At 36.8% G+C, this 27,033-nt stretch overlaps 1 protein-coding gene across 1 annotated transcript in view; it reads right to left on the bottom strand.

The window, feature by feature from the left end:
* EXOC5 (exocyst complex component 5) overlaps positions 1–27,033 on the bottom strand; it is a 49,171-nt gene that overhangs the window by 18,760 nt on the left and 3,378 nt on the right. The window contains exons 2-12 of the mRNA XM_065871608.1: positions 16,713–16,807; positions 15,940–16,087; positions 14,753–14,947; positions 10,854–10,918; positions 8,599–8,627; positions 5,108–5,217; positions 4,335–4,379; positions 4,090–4,230; positions 3,039–3,121; positions 1,508–1,717; positions 69–216 (exon numbers count right to left, since the gene is read on the bottom strand). Of these exons, the coding sequence (XP_065727680.1) occupies positions 69–216; positions 1,508–1,717; positions 3,039–3,121; positions 4,090–4,230; positions 4,335–4,379; positions 5,108–5,217; positions 8,599–8,627; positions 10,854–10,918; positions 14,753–14,947; positions 15,940–16,087; positions 16,713–16,807 (1,269 nt within the window). The remainder of the gene's footprint in view (positions 1–68; positions 217–1,507; positions 1,718–3,038; positions 3,122–4,089; positions 4,231–4,334; positions 4,380–5,107; positions 5,218–8,598; positions 8,628–10,853; positions 10,919–14,752; positions 14,948–15,939; positions 16,088–16,712; positions 16,808–27,033) is intronic.

Here is a 27,033-nt window from a genome sequence, read left to right as displayed (position 1 = left end):
TTCCTAACCAGAGACAAATTAAAATACACAACTATATACAAATAAAATAAATTTATAATTACTCTTACCCTATGACATCTTTCAAAGGCTTGCTTGGTTTCTTGTAAAAGATTAACCACCACTTCTTGGGATAGGAAAGTCTCTCCATGAGTATCGATACTTGGCCCCAGTGGTAAGTTGGTACGCTGTCTAATTCTCTCTTTCAAATCTTGAATACTAGTGCATAATACCAACAAATGAAAAAAGAACACTACTATACATAGATTTCAATTTCAAATACTCTCAAACTTAGTATACATGAACTAAGAAAAAGAAAGAAGAAAGAAAAATAGACCAATAGCCAGGAAACCTAAAACTTCTAATTTCAGTAAGTAGTTCTGTAAAGTGAAGCAAGCATTAATCTCTAAACAGAAGACGTTCGTCTGAAAAATGAGTAGATTTGGAGTTATTATCTCTAAAGTCTCTTTCAACTCTACAATTCTGACTCAGTAGCCCAAAACTCCTTGTCTGGTTTCCTTAGGAAGTGGACTTTTCCAAATAAGTTAATATTCCAGAAAACTAAATGGTCCTGCTTAAAACAAACTTTAAAATTTTAAAGATTTTTAAACATATTAACCCTTTAAACATATTGTACATTTCTTCATTATCATTAAACATAATTTAGCTTTTCTCAATGACTGAGGGTCATTAAGAACATTTATTACATGATAGTATCTTTAGAAAATTACTTTATTTTTTGGTCCTAGAATATATAGCTCCAGACTGTGAACTAATTTTTCAAAACATTATGATTGTTTTTTAGGTTTTCTCTTTTACTTACTACTGCCTTTGAGATGTCACTTCTTATTCCTAATTATAATCTCTCCATGATCATTATTTAATATATGACAAACTGGGAAACAAGAAAATGATTTGGGTGTGCATTATGTGAACTGTCAACTCTGATTATATGGCTCCACAGAGGTCATTCTGATTCATCCAAAAATCAACTCGATTCCAGATAGTTGAGATCTAGATAACTGAGTTGCCACCAATTCTTACAGCAAATCATTTAATTTTATTCTAGTAGGTAAGTACATTCACGTTTTAATGTATTAAATAATTTTTTGCCCAAGTCATGAAAAAGCTCAGGGTACAAAATTGTGAAATATCTGCATTTTTTTTAACCACACCTGCAATGGCAGCAATAAAACAATGTGCTTCCTAGTCAATAACCTGGAATAATCTACTCAGTCTAAAAAAAGGAAGGAAGGCAGGCAGGCAGGAAGGGCACGAGGGACGAACTCTTTATGGTACTAGTATTCTGCTTTACATTTTAATAATGTTATGTAGGAACATTTCAACATGTGGCTTGAAGGACAGGATTTGATGAATGGTGTAAACAAACTGAATTAAAAAAATTCTTCACAGAAAATTCTAATGACTATCAATATTTCACAAGTTTGTCCAAATATAATAGCTTTTAATATCTTTAGTTTTAACTATAACATTTAACAAAAACACTTACCCTCCTGTGCCAATCGATCTCTTTTGATGGTTTTTTGAATCATAATAGCGCTGTAGGATCATAGCACTTCTGCTTTTCAAATATCCAGTCTCCACTTCAATATAGTTCTCCAAATAGGAAATGAAAATGGACTTGATAAGCTTAGACAAGAAAGTCTGTTTATCAGTACCTAAGTTAAACTCCATCAACTTGCTGGAAAGACTTGTGGTTCTTTTCATGCAAAAGGGAGAAAAAAGATTAATGTATATTGTAGGTATAGTAAAAATATTTAAGAAATACATATTTTTATAACGTGACTTTTTAATAACTTATGTTACACCACCATTTCTTAAACCCTGGGAAGTTACTCAGGATGCAGACAGCGACTGTATAGGGTTATATATATTAAGTAGAATGAATATTACAAACAACATCATGGTTTTGAAAACTACCATAAACTCCTAGAGATGACTCAGGAGAGGAAACTAAGGCAACCAACCAGACTAGAAATGGCAACAGTGGCAGAATGGCTTCAAGTATGCCATTCATGACATGGTACCCAAGTCAAAATACTGAGAAGTCTATGCGCTGTTCATTCTCTTTAGTCTTTGTCCCTGGACTTTCCTCTAATTTTCTGTTTCTCACTGTTGAAGTTAGGCTCACAATAGTGCTGTTGCTGAGATGGACTTCCTGATTATAGGTACTTTTGAAAACCCTCTTCTCAAAGCGATGACAATAAAGAAAAGCAATAGAGTTGGAAAAAAAACTCCACATGAAGCTTCTACAAAGTATAACACTGCCATTTACAAAAGCACAAGACAAATTTTCACATCAGGCTTAAGTCTGAAATTGTCATATAAGAGTTTGTCACTCTGGGGGCTTCCCTGGTGGTGCAGTGGTTAAGAATCCGCCTGCTAATGCAGGGGACACGCGTTTGAGGCCTGGTCCGGAAAGATCCCACATGCCGCAAAGCAAATAAGCCCATGCACCACAACTACTGAGCCTGCGCTCTAGAGCCTGTGCTCCACAACAAGAGAAGCCACTGCAACGAGAAGCCCGGGCACCACAACAAAGAACAGCCCCCGTTCGCCACAACTAGAGAAAGCCTGCACACAGCAACAAAGACCCAACACAGCCAAAAATAAATAAAAATAAAATAAATAAATTTAAAAGAGAGTCTGTCACTCCCTTTCTCAACTTTTGAAGTTTTAACTGCAGATAAATGTAATAATACTAGTTCTTAAAGAAAAGAATTAAAGAATAATGAACTAGCTTACAATTAAAATCAGAAACAAAATTCTCAAGTCTTAAACAAGGTTTTTATATTTCATTAAAGTACATTAATATAAAGCATAATATCCAATTCCTTAAGTTAACATGCTAAGAATGCTGCTCTTGTACAATACTAGTCTATACAGCCAAGTATTTAATGCTAAAAGGTATATTGCTATCTGACAAACTGTTATTCAAAAATACCTGAATACTTCCCCATTTTCTATTTGAAAAAAAGAAACTGTGAGATATTACTATTTTCTAATAATTAAAAATATACCTTGTATATAAATCGTAGAGACTTTTGAGATACTGCTCTGCATCGGACTTCCTACATTCTTCTAACTGGTCTTTCACAAAGCTCTAAAACAAAAAGTCAACATTCTGTCAATTAAGTAAATATTAAATTATACAGTCAATTTTTTTTTCTCTAGAATTACTCCACATTCTTGAACTGAAAGGCAATGCATAGAAAAGAGACCAATATAAAAAAAAATAGGTTTTGAATTTTTACTGCTTCTCGTATTTACTCATACATCTTATCAGTGTTGGGAATAAGCATTAAGAATCTCAAATACCTTGTCTTTTGAAATCTGCCTATCCTGCCTCATGAAGTACATTGGGGAAAAAAAAAAATCCCAAAAAACAAAACCTGAAGCTATATCAATATGGTCAATTCCTTAAAGCAGCTTTTCCCAAACTGTAGTCTAAGTAACACTAGTGTCCTTTGAGACACTACTGTAAAATTGGGAAATGCTGTACATTACATCTCCACTTCTAGAGAATCACAATACATACTAGTATCTTTAAAGGCTATTAAAAGTCCTGAATTGTGTTGTAAAGACAACACTTATTTAATGTTGCTCAATCCATTGGTAAACATAGTTTAGGAAATGTTGCCTTAAAGTACAGAGCTATAGAAGTCAAGGTTGTAAATGAAATTCCTGTGTTTTCTTTTAATCTTAGTACCATATTATAAAAAATTCTACAGATTGAGCTTGTAATTCTTGTTCAATTTCAAAAATGCCATCTATTGGTTAAGGTAAGAAACCAATAAAAATTAAAACTGAGGCTAACCTACCACACAACCTGATACATATGTAATTTCAAACACATCCTCTGATGACACTGAGTGATTAGCACCTTTTTTCTTAGTAAACAACAAAACATTTTTTTTTTTAAAGCATGACACTGTCATTCCTTTCTCCTACACTTAATAAGTGGATTACTATGCCTAAGGATATTATACAAACTAAATTTTAAAAACTTTTAAAACATAGAGGAAAAAAATCACATATTGCCTTAAGTACTTAGTCATTGTTTAAAATTACCTGTAGTTTGATTTCAAATACATTTTGAATAAGTTTAGCCAGTACTGTTTCTGGATTACTAAAGATATCTCCAACTTGTTTGTTCACCCGTTGACAGAGTATTGCTGCGTCTTCAAATATATCATTTCTCAAGTAAGCACCCTAAACAGCAGAGGAATTTTACATTGAATATATAATTTTAAAATGCTTTTTAAAAACACAAATTAGCATGAAATAAAATACAATAAAGTGTACTGTTATGTTACCTCCTGGCACTGCTTTATATAAACATCAACACAATGGGAGTAACCCTAGGAAGAAGAAAGAAATACATATCACTCTTTTGGTTCAATTATAACAATAATAACAACAATGTCAATAAAAGAGGTATTATATGTAATAAAGCTATGTCTATGCCTCAATAAATGGCCAACGGTAATAGCTACTCTCTGGTTCCTATGTTCCAAACTTAAGGTCAATCTTTCTTGCTTTTGAATTATTTCATCAAATGTTTGACTGAGGGCCTTCCCTGGTGGCGCAGTGGTTATGAGTCCGCCTGCCGAGGCAGGGGATACGGGTTCGTGCCCCGGTCCAGGAAGATCCCACATGCCACGGAGCGGCTGGGCCCATGAGCCATGGCCGTTGAGCCTGCGAGTCTGGAGCCTGTGCTCCGCAAAGGGAGAGGCCACAACAGTGAGAGGCCCGTGTACCGCAAAAAAAAAAAATGTTTGACTGAAAAAAAAAATACATTAAATATGCAGAAGGCAGACAATATGATTTTCTATGTCAAACTACATAAAAATTCAGTGATAAAATATTAATATTATTGAATATAAGATCCTTATTTAAATAATATTAACTACCTAAAATTTAATATCATTTCTGGAGAAAGATACAAACGTACATTCAAATTATTCCAAATAATGAAAATTATCACTGACTCATACAACTGGGGAAAAACAGAGACTATAATATACAGAATTCATATAACCTCTGTACTCTTTAAGACTAATCTGCATTTTAAACTTTTACTATTTACCTTAAAATGGAGTAAAACAGCTGCTACTTCTCTCATTCTGGAGATTTCACCTCTTCTTTGAGCACCAGTAAACTCCTGTATCAGTTGGCATTCTAAGTCATGGTATTTACCTAAAAATAGAAAGTCATTCAGCTACAATGAGACAAAGTATCCAAATTATATATGAGTATATGGTTTCTTTATAAATATAATGACTAGGAATCTAGCTTTCTTTTAAAAGAATTGCAAAAACTACATGAGATTATAGGTAGTGGATCAAAACCCGATAATATACTGTGGTATATAAATATGTATTTTCAAAACCAAAAAATCTTCCCAACTAGTAAAACAGGTGAGCTCCTACAGTGTGACTGCCATTTATCACTGCTATGTAAAAAAGCAGCTGGCTGGCAATATCGTTCTCAATGGTGAAAAACTGAAACCATTTCCTCTAAGAACAGGAACAAGACAAGGTTGCCCACACCCACCACTATTATTCAACATAGTTTTGCAAGTTTTAGCCAGAGCAATCAGAGAAGAAAAAGAAATAAAAGGATTCCAAAACAGAAAAGAAGAAGTAAAGCTGTCACTGTTTGCAGATGACATGATACTATACATAGAGAATCCTAAAGATGTTACCAGAAAACTACTAGAGCTAATCAATGAATTTCATAAAGTAGCAGGATACAAAAGTAATGCACAGAAATCTGTGGCATTCCTATACACTAATGATGAAAAATCTAAAAGAGAAATTAAGGAAACATCCTCATTTACCAATGCAACAAAAAGAATAAAATACCTAGGAATAAACCTACCTAGGGAGACAAAAGACCTGTATGCAGAAAACTATAAGACACTGATGAAAGAAATTAAAGATGATACAAACAGCTGGAGAGATATACCATGTTCTTGGATTGGAAGAATCAACAATGTGAAAATGACTATACTACCCAAAGCAATCTACAGATTCAATGCAATCCCTATCAAACTACCAATGGCATTTTTCACAGAACTAGAACAAAAAATTTCACAATTTGCATGGAAACACAAAAGACCCCAAATAGCAAAAGCAATCTTGAGAAAGAAAAACAGAGCTGGAGGAATCAGGCTCCCAGGCTTCAGACTATGCTACAAAGCTACAGTAATCAAGGCAGTACGGTACTGGCACAAAAACAGAAATATAGATCAATGGAACAGGATAGAAAACCCAGAGATAAACCCACGCACATATGGTCACCTTATTTTTGATAAAGGAGACAAGAATATACAGTGGAGAAAAGACAGCCTCTTCAATAAGTGGTACTGGGAAAACTGGACAGCTACATGTAAAAGTATGAGATTAGATCTCTCCCTAACACCATACACAAAAATAAACTCAAACTGGACTAAACACCTAAATGTAAGGCCAGACACTATAAAACTCTTAGAGGAAAACATAGGCAGAACACTCTATGACATAAATCACAGCAAGATCCTTTTTGACCCACCTCCTAGAGAAATGGAAATAAAAACAAAAATAAACAAATGGGACCTAATGAAACTTAAAAGCTTTTGCACAGCAAAGGAAACCATGAACAAGATGAAAAGACAACCCTCAGAATGGGAGAAAATATTGCAAATGAAGCAACTGACAAAGGATTCATCTTCAAAATTTACAAGCAGCTCATGCAGCTCAATATCAAAAAAACAAACAACCCAATCCAAAAATGGGTAGAAGACCTAAATAGACATTTCTCCAAAGAAGATATACAGATTGCCAACAAACACATGAAAGGATGCTCAACATCACTAATTATTAGAGAAATGCAAATCAAAACTACCATGAGGTATCACCTCACACCAGTCAGAATGGCCATCATCAAAACGTCTAGAAACAATAAATGCTGGAGAGGGTGTGGAGAAAAGGGAACCCTCTTGCACTGCTGGTGGGAATGTGAATTGATACAGCCACTATGGAGAACAGTATGGAGGTTCCTTAAAAAACTAAAAATAGAACTACCATACTACCCAGCAATCCTACTACTGGGCATATACCCTGAGAAAACCATAATTCAAAGAGTCATGTACTACAGTGTTCGTTGCAGCTCTCTTTACAATAGCCAGGACATGGAAGCAACCCAAGTGTCCATCAAGAGATGAGTTGATAAAGATGTGGCACATATATACAATGGAATATTACTCAGCCATAAAAAGAAACGAAATTGAGTTGTTTGTAGTGAGGTGGATGGACCTAGAGTCGGTCATACAGAGTGAATTAAGTCTGAAAGAGAAAAACAAATACTGTATGCTAACACGTATCTGTGGAATCTGAAAAAAAAAAAAAAAGGTTGTGATGAACCTAGGGGCAGGGCAGGAATAAAGACACAGGCATAGAGAGTGGACTTGAGGACATGGGGAGGGGCAAGGTTAAGCTGGGATGAAGTGAGAGAGTAACACTGACATATATACAGTACCAAATGTAAAACAGATAGCTAGTGGGAAGCAGCTGCATAGCACAGGGAGATAAGCTCAGTCCTCTGTGACCACCTAGAGGGGTGGGATAGGGAGGGTGGGAAGGAGACGCAATAGGGAAGAGATATGGGGATATGTGTATATGAATAGCTGATTCACTTTGTTATAAAGCAGAAACTTAACACACCATTGTAAAGCAATTATACTCCAATAAAGATGTTAAAAAAAAAAAAAGCAGCTGCCTGGGAAAAGCCTTCTGGATGTCATTTGTGATAGCAAGAGACAGGAAAAATCTTAAACCTGAATTTATGGAAAGGGTGAGCAGAATTATAAAACACTTTACTAGAGTTCAGATGCCTTTACTACAAACAATGGCAGATTCAATACCAAGGTACACCTTAAGACAACATGTGGTATTTGATTCACTACATTCTTGAGGCTATTACGGTACACTTTTGGGAAAACAGGTGGTCTCTGAACTTCAATGACTTCTCAAAACAGTGACTTAGACTACCAGGGAAGCCTGTAAATATAGCAGCTTTTCAAGAAATTCAGAATGATCTGCTTAAAATACAATCCAAAGATCAAGAATCAAGCTATCATGTAAGAAGTTAAATAGGTACTGAAATGGTCACGAGCTAGCTTTAAAAAAAGAGAACCTACATTAGGTCTGTATGTATGAATACAAAAACAATCCCCAAGATACATTGTTAAATTAAAAACACAAGGTATGGAAGCTATTTGTATAGTATGCCAAGAACACAAGGTATGGAAGCTATTTGTATAGCATGCCACCAATTATTTTAAAATAAATGCGGACAGCAGAACTAAATTCTACACATTATATACATGATCTATGTCTTATGCTTGTACATCCATAGAATATTCTGGAAGAATACTCAAGAAATTTATAACAGTTGTTTCAAGGAAGAGGAATCAAACTCAGGGATGGGGTGGGAGGATGACATTCTTCCCACTCTCTTCTTTTACTATTTTCTTTTTTTTATACAAGTAGCTTGATTACCTATCCAAAACAGTTAAATAAATAGAACCCCACTTACTTGCAATTTTGGATTTAACTTCTGAAAATCTGAAAGATAAAAACCAATGATGAGGTTCATTATTTGTGACAAATGTACCATAGTAATTTAAGATGTTAATAAAAGGGGAAACTGGTTTTGGGGGTACATAGGAACCCTCTATACTAAATGTTGTCAGAAAAAAAAGAAAGGAAGCGGGGGGAGGGAGGGAGGGGAGGGAAAGACAAAGCCAGAGGTGAGAGAGTACTGATAGTAGGAAGCATGCCATGTAACAAAACTGAATTTGGGCAATCCAGATGAGGTCTCTGGTTCTCACTGAGGAAATTCACATTGAACAACCAATTCCCCCACCCCGTTTTTTAAATTTTTAAATTTATTTTTTGATGTGGACCATTTTTTTTTAAAGTCTTTATTGAACTTGCTATAATATTGCTTCTATGTTTTGGTTTTTTGGCCCAGAGCCATGTGGGATCTTTAGCTCCAACCAGGGATCAAACCTGCACCCCCTGCGAAGTCTTAACCACTGGACTACCAGGGAAGTCCCACCAATTCCCTTTTAAAGGGAGGAATTCTGTATGAGGCATTAATAACCCAGAAAGCCCCAACAACTGGGTTACTGTCCCTACTCATATTCACTGGCATTTTAAATTCACTTGATATTTGTCTATTTTCCCCTCAGCTGGGATTTCCTCATATGACATTCCACTATTGTTACTTAAAGAAAAACAACTATAAAATAAGCATATACAAATGAGTTATTTTAAAACTAGAAAAATAAAATAGAAGCCATAAAAAGGACCCAGCAATGTGCCTAGCATTCAACCTCTGCAAATTCAAAAACTAAAATATCATACACTACCATACACTAGAACTTTTTTCAAATCATAAGTATCCAGGGGGAATGCACAACATGGAAAATTAATGCTGAGAGATCTTATGTGATTAGTTTGAAGAGACAGGAGAGTGGCTGGCAAAAGAGATGCCAAAGACAGATGAAGAAGCTAATAATTTAAAGATCTATACAAAATTGATATCAAAGTCACAGTGGATCACAAAGTATGATAGGCCATACTGATCTTTGTGAAAAAATTAAACTTGATTAGGCTATATATTCAATTCTAAGGCCTGACAGGCTAAAACAAAACTGTAAGAGAAGCATGTAATTGAGAAGCAGGAGAAGATGAGTATATGCCTCTGTGTTTGTAGGGGTGGGAGACAGATGAAGCCAACAATTATGATGCAGTTATTGTGAGCCACACATTTTACCCATTTAAGTAAATGGTTTAACTCTGAAATAAAGTTAAAGAGAGGTTTTTTGTGGGTGACAAAATGAAATTATTAATAATAGCTAAATGACAGATGATGATTACTGCTAATCCTTTATGATGATACAAAGTTCAGAGTAAAATAAGGTATATTTGGGGGTAGGGAATTCACTTTCACTCTATGTTTGGGACATAATGGACAAGCTTTAAGTATAGTAATACATTTACATTCTACCTGTGCCTCAGGATTTTCAAGTATTACCAAAAGAATAAAATACGTATTTTATCTGTTAAAAGGGAAGACATTTTTTCCAGATATTTAAATGGGAGAACCACTGTTAACAAGATTTTATTATAGAGTCTGACATTCCATGAACTAAAGGAAATCATGAAAGAATTTCCTTCTCAGTGAAGTTCTTTTAGGATGAAACCATTAATACTTAACTTAGCAATGGCCCCAGGGCCTTGCATCTAAAACAGGACTTCTTAACCTGAAGTCCCTAGGAAGAAGCCTACAGATAGGCTAAAGGGTCTAAAACTCCATGAAATTTTATACAACGGCCTGTGTATCTGATTTTTTTAAGGAAATTTCATAGCTTTCACCAACTTTTCAAAGGTGCCCAAGACCCCTAAAAGCTTAAGAATTCTCATGTAGACAGAAGAAAAAGGAGCTCAAGAGCCCCATGTTTAAGCTTTCTCTGTCCCCTTCTAGTCTGTTGATCAAAGTCCAAAAAACAAAGAAAATTCAAAATCTTACTCCAATTTCAAAATTCTCCATCAATTTTTTTCAAAAGAAAAACATAAGATTGAAATTATTTCAAGATATATCATTAAATTTAGTTGTTAAGATACCACATTTTTTTCAATCAGCTATTACATACTGTACCTGTACAAAGGCAGTCCTCAATAAGTTCTTGTTGAATTAATGAGCAAAATCATACAGGAAAAAGTACAATTTTATTCTATACACTACACCATATACCCAAATTAGCTCCTGAGAAATAAACTTGCCTATCAAAAGGTAACTCTTGGGCAATTAGGTGCAACTTCTGAATGATGTCTGCTGCCTCCTTTATCTATTAAAAAACAAAAGCAATAATTTTACAAAACCTTTATACATATCAAAAAATAATTTTATATTTAAAAATAGTAATATTCTTCTATGTATGCCCACAGACCCTCACCCAAACAATTTTCTTTAAAAAACACAACAAATAAAATCTTATGAGCAACAGGAATACATCTGGGGTATCACCAATAATGAGTCAATAAAACATAAATATTTGTCATTATTGTACTGAAATCTTGTGATTTTATAATGCCACAATCCCTTCCCAATGAAACCTGCAGTTCAAGTTTACTCCGAATAAATTCAAATCATTGATTGCTGAAAGCAAGTTTAAGTATCTTCTGAGTTTGTGAAATGATAAACAAGATTTATAAAAATCCAGATCATACTGCTGTATAAATCCCATTTTAAGTGAAGAAAATAACAACAAAATGCCTGTCATTTAATGAACATATCAAGTTATAAAACTTGTTATAAAAGCAAAGATTACGTTTAATATGAAGTTTCTAGAATGGAATATGGTAAAGAAATGTTTGTACTTATTCAAGTTGTGGAACTGAAGGATTTAGGCAAGGGGTCCAAAATTCTTAAAATGCAGACATTTGTGCTTATTCACACTAAATGTATAGGGGAGTTATATAATGTCTACTTTTTAAAACAAATTTCAAATAAGTATTGAGTTTTATTTTGGCACACCTTTAAGTAAATGATTTTATGATCATTCACTTTCTTTTACACTAAAAAAAAAAAGAAGAGAGAGACATACAAACGTGAAGGAAGAGCTGAGAACATTAACAAAGATCTTTCTAACCAAGTACTCACGTGAAGTCTGGCAAGCAACTATGGAAAACAAAAGCAGGACCAAACGATATTGTTGTTTTGCCCAACAATAGTGAATATAGATAGCATTTCTGCTTCAGTTATCTCTTCTCTCCTAGTCAGCATGTCACTGTCATTTTCAATTACCAGATGCTCACTCTATTCTACTGAACATGGGCACAGATACCACTGCATTATCTCTTTTCACCATGCCATTTGGTTGTACTAGCAATGTCCACCCTTTTTTCTCACCGATACTCCCTTCAGAAAGGACCTACATACATGTTTTATGTTCCTATCAGGAGTTTGTTCTTGTTGTTTCAAGAGATGGAAGTGTTTGCAAACTTCACTTAATATAGTAAGAAGTACAGCAGAGTAAATAACACTTGATTTTATGGAATTCCCATAGGTAATTATTTTATAAAAATTGTTTCGGGCTTCCCTGGTGGCGCAGTGGTTGAGTGTCCACCTGCCGATGCAGGGGACAGGGGCTCGTGCCCCGGTCCGGGAAGATCCCACATGCTGCGGAGCGGCTGGGCCCGTGAGCCATGGCCGCTGAGCCTGCGCGTCCAGAGCCTGTGCTCCGCAGTGGGAGAGGCCACAACAGTGAGAGGCCCACGTACCGCAAAAAAAAAAAAATTGTTTCAAGCACAAGTAGCTCTTAAGGTCATCCATCAGTTGAAATATACTATAAAAGTACAGAAGCTTTCAAAACCACAATCTAATAACTTGCTTATATCTGCTACTGATGTTAGGGTAAGGTGAGAGACCACCCATGCTAACAGGTTAAAGATAATCAGGGTCATCAGGCATTATCTACATGAAGAACATTAAGTTGTGATGCTAAGAAGAGAAACAACTAACATACTCTGTAATGACAGAGGTAAGAGGGAATATATACTATGGTCATAAAATGGGTTTTTTTTCCCAGAGAAGAAAATTAGAAGATTCTTAAAAGCAAAGATTAAAAAAAAGCAAAAATGACTTTGGAGCAGGAAGAAAAAGGAAAAAGATGGTTGTTACCTTTTCGCATTCTAATTCCTTCCAAAATCACACACCTCCCTAACTACATGGGTGATTTTCCTTTTCTTTCCATTGGGAAGGTGGCTGGCACACAGTGCAGAAATTGAGATATTTAGAAGTTTATCTAATAATTAGCAATCTAATACCATATATGATGTTCCTAAGTGTAGTTAACTGTGATAGTACCAGGCCAAAAGTAATGATTCAACAGTAACCCAAAACTTATGGGAGATATGAGAGAAAAACAAGACAATTGGGAAAAGAGGACTAGAGTATAAGAAAAAAGGAACAAGATGAAAGAAAATGGGATATGGTAGAGAGCGAAGCAAAGGAGAGAAAATAAGAGGAAGTAGCTTAAGCACTGTTAGCTCTACTTGCTCTTTAAAAATTACAGACAGCTAATGACCAAGTGAATGAAGTAGCAAGAATATGAATACTTTTTCTTCTTCTTTCAATCAAAATCTTAAAAATTAAGAGACAACAGTAATACCATGAACTACACAATTACTTGATAATTAAAATGTTTAAAGAAAAGTGTAAAAAACATAATTTCATTATGCAAAACATTACAAGCAATACAAATCAGGATAAAAATATGTGTAATCATTCAATTTTAAAATATTTATTTTTCTCTAGATTCTAAATGGCTGCCTTGAGCTGAATCAAATAAACAGACCAACTCACACTGGGTAAAATATCAGCATTTTGTTTATAACAAAACATAAATATACTCTACAGTCCAACAGGTATAATCCAAGGTAACCCAAGGTATAAGACTTGAATTATATACCATTTTATATATATATATAAAATTTTTATATGTATAAATATGTACTTTTATAATACATTAGAAATATGTATGTTTATATTTAGGAAACATAAAATAAAATCATTCCATAAGGTATCCTGAAAAACAGTTCAGTGTTCAAGCCGTGTGTGTGTGTGTGTGTGTGTGTGTGTGTATACACTATTATACATAAAAATCACGTGAATATATAAAAGCTAGATATTGCCAGTATTTTACAAGTGTTTAAGTATGATAATGTTCTTGATGTTAATCTTATCAGTTCTACTTTATATTACAAATATAATTCCTGAAACTCATTATTTAAAATACTGCCTTTTCTTTAGAGGAGTTATCTCTAGATATGTAATCATTCCTTTTAAAGATCTCTAAAACTTATAAATTCTATACCCCTATATAGTTCCTACTCACAAAAAAATGTGTTGCTTAATTCAAAGTGAACTTCAGTACTACTTAGTTTTTAAAATTTCACTATCTGAGATATCCCATGGAGTACACTCAGAAAAATTCTGGAAGACTGTATTCAACATATTAGTGGACAATGTCACTATGTGCATATACCATCCATAAGAATGTCTATTTTTTCATGCATTTTGATTTTTTCCCCCGAGGGGAAGAAAGTGAGCTAAATAACCTCTTCCAAGATTGTAGAGCAGCCAACACCATGCAACCTTAGACCAGGATTAAGTGACTAGTGCTATGAAAAAGATTAACATGAACAATTAATTCAGATTTTTCTATTCTCTTTGATCCAAAGTATGCTTTAATTCTTTGTAAAAGATCTTTATTCAAGTAACAAAAACTAGAAGCTCTGAATTCCTTGCACAGAAAGATACTTCAGCTTGTCAATGATTTATGTCAGCCCACCCCCTCACCCAATGGAATGTGCCTATCAAATTCTGTTAATATTAAGAGTCAATTATGAGAAAGAAATATTTATTAAAATAGTTACCTCAACATTTCTAAACGATACAAATTTCATAAACAAAAATGCCAGGCAATCCAACTAAAAATCTGAATATATATAGTTGATCAGTAATCTGTAGATAAGTGTACATTTCAGAATAAAGACTTTTAATAAGTCACCTAACTCAGTGATTTGAAGTCTGACTCTGGAAAGTAATAACTGCAGTTCATAATTAGGGCATTGTTATTAATGCTATAATTTGCTTTTATCCTTCTGACAGTGCTCACCTTTTCAGAATTTGTAAAAACATCAGATTTCAATTCTCCATCTAGAAACTCATTAAAGTATTTCATCAATTTCTGAGCCTCTACTGCCCGTTGTCTGGGTGTGTTTACCCCCTCCAACTGGTCTCCAAGGTGACAGACCTTGGTTGCTACATAGCTGATGTGCTCATCTAGTTCTTGGAAATGTTGGAAGGCAACCTAGGAAAAATGTGAACAAGCATAAAATATAATCAGAGAACCCAGATTAACTACAAATACTATCATTATTACCAAGGGGAATCTGCATTAGAAGTATTTGGAATCTATCACCTTAACTACTTAAAAACACATTATCTTATGTAAATTACTGACTTTATTATTTTCTAACAGTTATACATGCTTAAGTGAAGGAATCTAAATATATGAAATCTGAGCAGAAATCAGCTTTCTAACCCCTAACACTAAAGAACAAACAGCCCCTGGGAGGCAGCAATGCTAAACATGCTCTTCTAACTACATTTACAAAGGGCAATCCACATCAGGTCCAAGCTGTGAAAGAGGTTCAGAGGTTCCAGATTAAGTTTAGGGCCTAAGAATGGCTAAGAAGCTTGGCCTACTTACCCCAGAGTCAGTCTAGAGATCTACTCCCAAATGGACTGAGGAAGAGTCCATTTTTACTCCCAAATGGACTGAGGAAGAGTTCTGCACATGCTTTTCCCAGTTACACCAGCATTCTCATTAGGGTATGTACCTCATGACTTTTGTGAAGCTTCCCAGACCAGGTTTCCTCTAGGGAAAAACTTCATCCAGGCAATAGCTGGTCTGGTATTATTATTTTGCTTTATGATTAAATGAGAATGCAAATAAATACCTAAATATCCAAGCTAATCATGACCCCCTAAAAATACAGGTCTACTGAATTATCATTCTTAAAAGTTTGCATTGTTAAAGAGAAAGCAAGGACCACACTGTAATGGATACCACCCCATCCTAAGGGAGTACTGTGATCCCAAACCAACACTCAGTAGGCAAGCAAGTGCACCAAGAGTGCCTGATAACAATTCATTAACATTTTATCCCATGAGATGGGAGCAGTATAAAGAAACCTCAACAATTCTGTTGCATTAGATTTTTTTTAAAAACTGAAAACTGAAAGGAAATAAAGATATTAAAGCCTCTATAAACTACTCATTATTTAACTAATTGTTTACCTGATTGCTTTTCTGGAGATCTTGTACCTTCCTGGCAAATTCCTTAGCTTCTTTCTGACACTGTTGCTCTAGTTTCTCTACTTTCCTTTGAATCCTTTCATCCATTATCTGGAGTTCTTGAATATGATTTACAAATTCTTCTAATAATCTAACAAAGGAAAATTAGAATATGTATCAATCCATCTATAACTGATCACTAGGAAGTGACCAGTTCACTTATAATTGTAAATAAAGTATTAGTGAGCATTCCTTGAGGTAAGGATGAACATGTTAATTTTCTCTTCAGCATCCTGTTAGGGATTATGTCTGACATAAATGAAAACCTCATATGGAATCTCCATTAACCCCCAGAATTGAAACCGATTTTATAGAAATAGTTAAAAAGGTAAATTGTACTATATAAAAATAATACTGTGCATTCCAGGGTATGGTGAATTTTTGTTCCCCCAATTTACGATACTTAAAACAACATATTCAACATGTTTTATTTTAGAGGTATAGCCAGCCATTTCTAATTTATTACTAATTGGAGAAAATATTAAATTCTCATAATGCAATAAAATCGCTTCCCCCATATCACTTAAAGTCCTTCTCTAAAATAAAAGAAACATAAAAGGAAAAAAATAAATCTCAAACTTCTAATGCTTCTTCCTTTTATTGGCCAGTTGTTAACTCCCTTTACATGAATGTTGAAAGGAATTCCAACAGTCACCTCTATTCCAGATACAAATTTGTACTAGATTGGGTCTATGAAAAAAAAATTTTTACTTCACCTTTTAGGATCAAAAGCTTCAGGTCCCCCTCTAGAGCCTCCTCCTGGGGTTCTCCATACAAGACGTTCAATATACTCATCTGCCACAAAAGGCTCCTAGTTTACAAAATAAATGTTCCTTTAAAACGTTTCACAGGCCATGACTTAATACTACTTACAAAAATGAAATAGTTTGTACCACGTGAGAACCTAAAATTAAATTACTAATTAAATATATCTGTATTATTAAAATGTACAGGCTTTTTCAATTTAAAAAATCTTCAATAAACAAATTACTTAATGAAAATTAGTATATTAAAATATTAAAGAGTATTATGAGCAGGAACATACCAAAGGAAAAATGAACAAGGGACACAAACAATTTATAGAAGAAATACAAATGGCCAAGAAACATGAAATATATATAGCTTCACTAGTAATCAAATAAGGTCAAGTTATCACTTTTTTTTTCTTCTTTTTGCCTCACAAACTGACGAAGTTTTTCTTTTTCCTTAATTATAATATGCATACAAGAGAGGGTAAGCTGAAATTCACTCTCATTATTCTTAGAAATGTTAAAAGGTACAGTATTTTTGGAGGACAGTAGGTAACATTTTGGTAACATCAAAGTACTACAAATGCTCATACCCTTTAAACCAGTAATTCTACTTTTAAAATTCTAAGGGAAAAAGCAGATATGAACACAAAATTTTTGTATTATATATAACTCTGAAAAATTATTACACAAATATTCAACAAAATCATTATTGAAAAATTATAGTAAACTTACAGGATAAAACAATTATTTTCCTATTAAAGTCATGTTGTAAAAAAATTTAATGAAATGAGAAAAAAATGCTCATGTATAATACCTGATATTAAAAAAGCAGGATGGGACTTCCCTGGTGGCGCCGTGGTTAAGAGTCCGCCTGCCAATGCAGGGGACACAGGTTTGAGCCCTGGTCGGGGAAGATCCCGTATGCCACAGAACAACTAAGCCCGTGCGCCACAACTACTGAGCCTGTGCTCTAGAGCCCGCGAGCCACAACTACTGAAGCCCGCATCTAGAGCCCGCGAGCCACAACTACTGAAGCCTGTGTGCCACAACTACTGAAGCACACGAGCCTAGAGCCCGTGCTCCACAAGAGAAGCCACTGCAATGAGAAGCCCACGCACCACAACAAAGAGCAGCCCCTGCTCACCGCAACTAGAGAAAGCTTGCATGTAGCAACGAAGACCCAAAGCAGCCACAAATAAATAAATAAATAAGTATTTTTTTAAAAAGTAAATTCTGAACAAAGAACTATATGCAGCTAAGGAATAAGTCATCTGGGGAAGGAATGCTCCAAGTACAGGGAACAAACTTAGTATGCAAGTAATGACAAGAGGCCAGTGTGACTAGAGCACAGTGAGTGAAGTGGAGAATAGCTGTAGATGAGATCAAGAGAGGTGGTGAGAATCCACAGCTTGTACTAAGGTCTTAAAGGATGTACTATAACATATTCCCCGTTATCGACTGAAGAAAAGGCCAGGTTCCCAGGAGGAAGGACTCTGCAATATGCTGGCAAACATATGCAGTAATGATTCTACTATTCCTTTCCCCAAAAGCAGTTACAACAATTTACTTGAGTAACTATATACTAGGGAAAGGGAAATACTCAAACTTTTTGAGGTCTGTTGTATACAGGGTCCTAGCTGACATTCTTGATTGACTCAAAGCACCATGGACTCAAGAGACATATGGGAGGAGGACATACAGGAGCCAAGTAATAAACACATTCCTAGCCAAAGTCAAGCTCACCATCAGTCCAATGGGCCATTAGCCCAACTAGTGGCCATTTCCCCAGTTTGCAAACCTTTAATAGGAACAGACACACTTGATGGCCAATGCAACTTCCACACTGAGTCCCTGGTTTACAGAGTAGGAACTATTATGGTGGGGAAGTCCAAGTAAAAGTCTCTGAAATTGCCCCTCCCTACTCAATGTAGTAACCAAGTGGAATGGCAAAAATTAGTGCCACTCTTAAAGCTCTAAAGCAAGGATCAGCAAATTTTTTCATAAAGGACTAGATAGTATTTTAGGCTTGAGAGCCACAGAGTCTTTGTTACAACCATTCAACTCTGCCTATGTAATACAAATGTAACCATAGGCAACACATAAACAAATGGTCTAGCTATGTATCAATAAAACTTTAAAAACAGGCAGGTATCCCATGGGCTGTAAATTTGCCAACCCCCATCTAAAGGATGCAGGGGTAATGTTACCTATCATTTTCTCATTTAATTCATCAGTCTGGGTTTTGCAGAAACCAGACAAATCCTGGAGGATGACTACCTCAATAATCAACCAAAAAGTAGCCCCAGTTACATCTGCCGTGCCACATGCAGTACCTCCCAGCCTCATGCTATATGGCTAATGATTTAGGTGATACGTTCTTTTCCATCCCTACCAGCAAAGAGGATCAGACAGTTCATGGTCACATAGAACTGACAACAGTGTACATTTACAGTTTTGCTTCAAGGCTGTGTGAACTCTTACCCTCTATTATAACATGATCTGTACTGTATGGACATTCTGCAGAACATCTTACTGATTCCTCTTATGAACTGACATCATGCTAATTGGGCCAAATGAGCAAGAACTGGCTAGCACACTGGAAAAGCTTGGTAAGACACACGTGATCCAGAGACTGAGACATATACTCTATAAAGATTCACGGGCACAGTGTATCAATAAAATTTTTAAGGTAGACAGGGGAGGCTGGGACATTGCATTCAAAGTAAAGGACAAACTATGGTACCTTGCACCTCCACCACAACGAAGGACACATAACACCTGGTAGGCCTTTTCAGCTTCTGGAGCGAACATATTCCACACCCACTCTGGCACATATATCAGGTAACACAAAAACAGAAAAGGGATCTGTGGAAGAGGGGGCCATACAACCTAGCAGACCCAACAGTATTAAAGAAATTGTGGAAGAGGGGGCCATACAACCTAGCAGACCCAACAGTATTAAAGAAATCAGCATTTACTGAAGTATTAAAGTAATCAGTGCCAAGAAACAATGTCATGTGGAGTTATAGCAAGCTCCAGTGGGATAATCACAACACAGATCCCTGGACTGTGAAAGAAGATCATGCCATTTGCAGCAGAATTACACATCTTTTGAGGAACAACTCCTAATACGCTTCTGGACTCTGGCAGAGAAGGTACACCTGACCACCATGCATCCAGAATTATAACATGAGGTGTGTTCTAACAGACTCCCCAAGTGGACCTAGGAACTGTCCATCATAAGATGGAAGTAGTAAACCCAGGATCAAACATGAACAGAACCACAAAGCAAACTGCATAAGCAGGTAGCCCAAACTCCCATGTCTTCCACTACTATTGCACTAGCATCCTTCCCTCAGTTCACATGCATGGCCTTATGGGAATCTCTTACAACCAGATGATAGAGAAGGAAATAGCATGAGCCTGGTTTATGAAGAGTTGGCTAAGCATGTGGGTGCCAAATGAAAATGGACAGCAGCTGCAATTACAACCTCCCTCAACAGTGGCTTGAAACTCAGTGGCAAGAAAAAAAAATCCTCCCAAAAGGCAAAGCTTTGGGAAATACACCTGGTCATTCTCTTGGGTGGACAGAAAACTGACCTGCAGTTAGAATATATATGGACTCACAGACAATGGCAAAGGGCCTGACTATCAGAGGAAAAAGACTGAAAGAAAGAGAACAGGAAAGTCTGGGGTACAGGCATGTGAATGGATACATGAGACTGGGCATGAAGTATGAAGATCTTAGTACCACATGTTAACATTCACAAGAAGACACCAACCAAGCAGACAAGACGACTCTGCCAGCTGACACCAGCCAGCCTCTGTCCGGCATTAGCATATTGCGCACATGAACAGAGAGAACACAGTTCAGAGATATGGCCCCAACAGCATGAGGTACTACTTAGCAAGGCTGATCCATCTAGTGTCAAAGCCAAAGATCTAGCTTAAGAGTGACAGAGACCACCTCTGAGCTCCTAAAACAGCCCCATCCTTCAAGTAGGCTAATCAGCCATGTGGTAGCAAGTTGACTACACTGGGCTTTTTCCATGCTGGAAGAGTCATTCATTCTAACAGGAATAGAAACATTCCAAATTGAGTTTGCTTATCCTCAGAGGAAGCGTTTGTTCTCCTGGCACAGGATCTCACATATCAGACCATGGGACCCATTTAACAGCAAAGGGCATGGAATCAACTGGTCATATCATAAACCATACCACCCAGAAACTGCCAGTCTGATAGAGCACTGAAAGAGCCTGCTGAAGGTATAACTGAACTACCAGTTCAGAGACAATACTCTATAAAGATGGAGCACTATCCGCCAAAATGCAGTATACATTCTGAATTTAAAACCTTTATATGATGCTGTGTCCCCAACAGAAAAAACACATGAGCCTGGGAACAAGGAATAAAATCAGAAGTGGCCCTGATCATCATGACTCCCAATTTGTTCTTGCTATTCCTGCAATTCTAAGGTCTACAGGGTTAGAGGTCTTAATCTCCAAAGGGGGAATACTTTTGTATGGGAACATAATTAAGAGTCCCAATAAACTATAACTGCAAGTGCTGCCTGGGCATTTGGCTGCTTTTATCCAGCTAATAAAAAACAAGAGGAGTGACCATCTTTGGCAGGGCAACTGACATCATCAGAGGGAGACAGGGTGGCTACTATACAGAGGGGGCAGGGAACAATATGTTTGACACAGAGATCTCCTTGTAAGGATCTTGTGATACTCCCTTGACCAACTCTGAAAGTACACGGACATGTGCGCAGCCCCGGCCTAAGAAGAGTATGGTAACCAGTTAAGCCACCTAAAGCAGCAGACATACTAGCTGAAGGTGAGAGGGAGTTAGAACGGAGAGTAAAAAATGGAAGGTGATATCAGTTGCAACCTGAGACCACATGCAACAGTAGGGGCCATAGTTCATCCCACTAACCACCTTCTAATTTTCCTCCAGGATAAGAACCCCAACTATAGTCTAGAGGAGGTACCCCCCAAATGTATGTGAAGACATAGAGTCTAGTGGCACAGGGGTGGTCTGCGGTGGACACGTGTCATCCAGATCTCCCTTCAAGAAGGGTCTTGCTCTAACTGCTAGCAGTGCTGTCAGCACAGAACCTTCACCTGGCAGTATTTTCAGGGATCCACTCAGCTGCAGAGAGCCACTTCACTCAATGTCATACTTTTCTCAATGTGGTCTATATCCAATGACTAAATAAGTTGGGGATATAAAGGCCTGACCACTTTGGTAAAAAGCAGGACAACTCTGATAGGTAATTTTAGTTCCAGATCTTCCCACAGGGATCATCACCATTATCACTGGGCCAGCATTGTACTGCTACTTCTCCTAAGGCCCAATCTTGCTTCTTTACCCTGTCCTTTCACATGTGTTTATCCCAAGCGTACTTTCTAATAAATATTCTGCACACTACACTCTGTCTCAAAGTCTGCTTCTCTGGGAAAACCTGCAACACTGTACTAGTCTAGTCAAGAGATGCTAATGACTCAGATGAAAGTGGCAGTAGAGGGGGTACTGTGATGTGGCCTGGTTCATGACATTTTAAAGACTGTACTCATACAAAGTGCTGATGAATTGGATGTGGGGAGAAATTTTAAAAAGGAATCATGATTACTCATAGAGGTCTGCAGCCTGAACAACTGTATGAATGGTAAATGGTGCCATTTAGTGAGACTGGGGAAAGAGATGGAAAAGGGAGTAGGGATGTAAGCGTTCTATTCTGCATATGATATGTTGAAGATGCCAATTAGATATACAAGTGAATATGCAGAAGACAGAGTCAGAAAAATAAGTTTGTATTACAGGGAAGAAACTGGCATTAGACATAATCTTAGAGTTACTTAAAACCTCAGAACAGGATGAGATCATCCAGGAAGAAGAAGGGCATGCCAACATGTGGAGATAGGAGGAGGAAAGGGATCCAACAAAAGACAAAGTAAGGGGGACCAGTAAAGCAGGAGGAAAACTTAGGAGACAACAGCATCCTGGAAGCAAAGTTCAGCTTTCATCTGCAGACGCAATCAAATTATCAACAAGAGTTTAAGATAAATCAACTACTGATTCCAATGGAATGGAAGTTCCGAAAAAGCAAAAAACAAAACAAAACCTTTGCTGCTTATAAAACCAAATAAATCCCAATAATTTACTTTCTAATACTTAGCATTGCTGCAAAGGCATTTACAATGAGAAAAAGATAGTCAAATTAACAAATTCTCCAAGACCTCCAAATGACCAAGTCCTCCTAAGAGGATTCTCAAAGATACCTGTAAACTATTACCCCAAAAATCTTTTAGAATTTCGTGAACCTGACAAAGGTATATCTTAATCTCTATTTTTCTGTAGTAATTAAAAGCAAACAGCCAAAACACAAACAAAAATCTAAGTGTGTACCACAAAGATACTATCATACTAAATTCAACTTTACATAATTGATTACTGTGTTGATCTATTAAACTGATTTCCTATTCTTTACAAATGCTACCAATTGTAATAAAAACTTGGGGTTTGTGGTCATTTCTATTAAAAATTAAGACCTCAAGCCCTTGGACAGGAACATAAATCCCTAATTTAACATTGTTTCCTTGAGAAAATCCAACCAAACGTTTATATTTTCTTATAGTAGCTTTCCCAAAAATAGATCCAATAAAATATGTTACAGCCACCCACAAACTCAAAGAACCTATAATATTTTCGTTTGCTTGGATTAAAAAATAAGGCTCAGGGGGCTTCCCTGGTGGCGCAGTGGTTGGGAGTCCACCTGCTGACGCAGGGGACACGGGTTCGTGCCCCGGTCCGGGAAGATCCCACATGCCGCGGAGCGGCTGGGCCCGTGAGCCATGGCCGCTGAGCCTGTGCGTCCGGAGCCTGTGCTCCGCAACGGGAGAGGCCACAGCAGTCAAAGGCCCGCGTACCGCAAAAAATAAAAAAAATAAAAAATAATAAAAATAAAAATAAAAAAAATAAGGCTCAGGGCTTCCCTGGTGGCGCAGTGGTTGAGAGTCTGCCTGCTGATGCAGGGGACACGGGTTCGTGCCCCGGTCCGGGAGGATCCCACATGCCGCGGAGCAACTGGGTCCGTGAGCCATAGCCGCTGAGCCTGCGCGTCCGGAGCCTGTGCTCCGTAACGGGAGAGGCCACAACAGTGAGAGGCCCGCATACCGCAAAAAAATAAAAATAAGGCTCAGAGGATTTCAGAGAGAAGTATTTCTGTGTCCTATTAAACAAACTAACAGGTGGGTTCAAGTACTTCCTATATAAGGTGCTTTTCTTAAATTCATTGTGCAGACCACTGCCAAACTAATCTTTAAAACACTATATTCCCTTTTAGTCAGAAACCTCCGTATGCAATTCCTAAACTATGAAGTTTACACTCTTAAGTCTGCCCTTGAAGTTCTTATATTACACTACCTAACCAAATTTCTTTGCGCCCCAAAATGAACAGGTACACTACCAGCAGCCTCCTCTAGTCTTCTTTTCAAACCCATGCTACTTCTGCTTCCTTACCTGTGACCAGGTAACTCAACCTACAAGGATACTTATGGGGAAAGGGTTCTTTCCCTAGATGATCTCCACTGATTTCTTTACTCTTAACCCCTAGGAGGCTTAAAAATTCAAATGCCAACACAAAAAATTATATTACTGCCATTTTGTCATTTATTGTTTTATAGTAACATTTGTAAGTTTTTCTCTTCTCCAAATTAAATTGAAAGCAAAGGCAGGATTTGTCATACACTTCTCTTGCTTTCCAGCTGTGGTCAATAGAACAATGTTGAGCACACCATAGATGCACAATAAATCAAACCACTTGTTATCGGGGCCATGGCCAAATCCCCTGCACAGGATCTTGAAAATCAAAACTTGCTTTATAGATCCAAAACCAAAAAGGCAGGACCACCACCCTCCACTCCAGAAATAAAAAAATAGGCATTCTATGGTGTTATAAATCCAAGATTCTACCAGAAACCAAATATGAACTTTATGCAATTCTGGCACTGGAACTAAATGAATTTTATCACATTTGGCTCTCCTTTTAACCACATTTGATTTGATTTTCATGAGACTATGTGTTTCATGGTGGATTTAAATGAATTACATTTATTGAACATTGATTCTTTTGAAAAGCACCACAAACGTTTTGTTTCGTTTCAGACTAGCAAAATGGGATTCATCCTACCCATGGAAAGGTAGAAAGAAAGCACACACAAGACAACTAAGGGACTAAGTGATAAGCGTACTAGGAGCATCTTTTGTTCCAGTAGTCTTCAACCCTGGCTCCTCACACAGACCTCCTAAAACTCTTGTAACTTCCAGAGTGACAAAGGTGATAGGAGTGGTTTACACAGAACTCCTAAATCCCTTGGAATCTCCTGGGTAATAGGAGCATCTTTTGTCCTACTGAAGCAACTCTTGGTGGGCTCCTGTATGGGGACTGGTCACCAGAAAGATAAGCATGATTAGAAGCCTGGAACTTTCAGCCTCACCCCTTATACTCTGGGAAGGGGAGAAGGGCTAGAGGTTGAGTTAATGATTATCCCTACATGATGAGACCTCCATAAAAATCCCTAAAGTGTGGGGTTCAGAGAGCTTCCAGGTTGCTGAACACATCAAGGTGCTGGAAGGGTGGCAGCACCCAAGAGAAGGGAAGTGCTGCACTCCTTCCCCGTATCTTGTCTTATGTACCTCTTCCATCTGGTTGTTCCTGAGTTTTATCTTTTTATAATAAACCAGTAATCTAGTTAGTAAACTGTTTTCCTGAGTTCTGTGAGCCGTTCTAGCAAATTACTGAATCTCTAAGAGGGGGTCATGAGACCCTCCAATTTATAGCTGTCAGTCAGAAACACAGGTGACAACCTGGACTGCAACTGGTATCTGAAGTGGGGGCATTTTTGTGGGACTGAGCCCTTAACTTGTGGGATCTGATGCTAACTCCAGGTAAACAGTATCAGAATTAGAGTGAACTGTAGGACACCCAGTCAGTGTCTATTGGAAAACTGAACTGAACTGTTGTGGAAGAAAATCCCCACACATCTGGTGTCAGAAATGAAGTAATACTGAGAGTAGTGGTAGAATGTTGAGAGAAGAGTTCTTTTTTTTTTCTTTGACTCCATCTCAAACTCCAACTCAAACCATCTTTTAACTCCAGTACCTGGAAGGATTTCTGGCCTAAGGTAGGTAAGGTAAGATAAGTTAAATGTTTACTGAATGAATACATTTTCTCATATACATGATACTGTAATTGGTGGCGAGGTTCCACAAACACTTGTTTAATAGCTAACATGTCTAAAACAAGTAGCATTTCAGCACCCTGAAGGTAAAGGAGTGGTCCTTACTTGTATATCTCATGTTCATTAAACATATTTAAATAGTTAATTGAACAAGAGAATAAGTCTTTTTCAATAAGTCTGTTTAAATCGCTTTTGTTAGTTTGTAAATCTAAGAGACATAAATATGTTTTTACACAAACGTGTTCTTAGCTATTCAAATTCTAATCTGGAAGTCAAACAGCCATTGTCACCACAGTCAAATTACATGATCTCAAACACTATTATCAAGGCATCTACGTTTACAAGAAAGAAAAAAAAAATCAAATTCCTAATCGTGGCATTTAGGACCTCTACAATTAAACCCCGATTACCTTACATAGCACTCTTCTTCTTCATGCATGCTATATTTCAGCTAAAATGAACTCTTCCCTTGTCTCTGGGGTCTACAGTTACCTCCCTTTATATCTGGACTTTTATCGTCTTGTCTGCTTTATACATATATATAGTTATATATCTATCTTCTCTTCCCTTATTTAACAGTAAGGGCAAGTTCTATATATAATTCAACATTTTCCAAAGTATGTTCCACAGAATTCACAAAATTAACAGTAGAAAGTAAAACAGGCTCATGGTCAAAGAAGTTTGGGAAATGAACTTCTTAGAATATTTAATATACTAAGGTATATTGTAAATCTCTAATGAAACAAAGCATGCCCATACCCAAAACTTCCTTGGGCTCTGAACCATTTGGGTTTTTTGCAGCACATCTCATAGGATTAATATGTATACAGCACACCCTTTGAGACATGCAGTCTCATTAACTTAGTAGGTACTCAACAAATATTTGTTGAATGAATGGGTAACAGACCCTACTTAACAAAGAACTTTCCCATAAAGGTAGCTTGCCCAAGCAGAAGAATAGTCATTGTCTCCAGAAGAATGACAGGAGAGAAAAATAGCAAGTGAGAAGGGAGTACAATGTTCTCAGTAGTGCAGTGAAA

Source organism: Phocoena phocoena, chromosome 2 (assembly GCF_963924675.1).
Source record: "Phocoena phocoena chromosome 2, mPhoPho1.1, whole genome shotgun sequence".
NCBI lineage: Eukaryota > Metazoa > Chordata > Mammalia > Artiodactyla > Phocoenidae > Phocoena > Phocoena phocoena.
The sequence above is the reverse complement of the archived record's forward strand: the minus strand, read 5'-3'. Positions and strand labels throughout refer to the sequence as shown.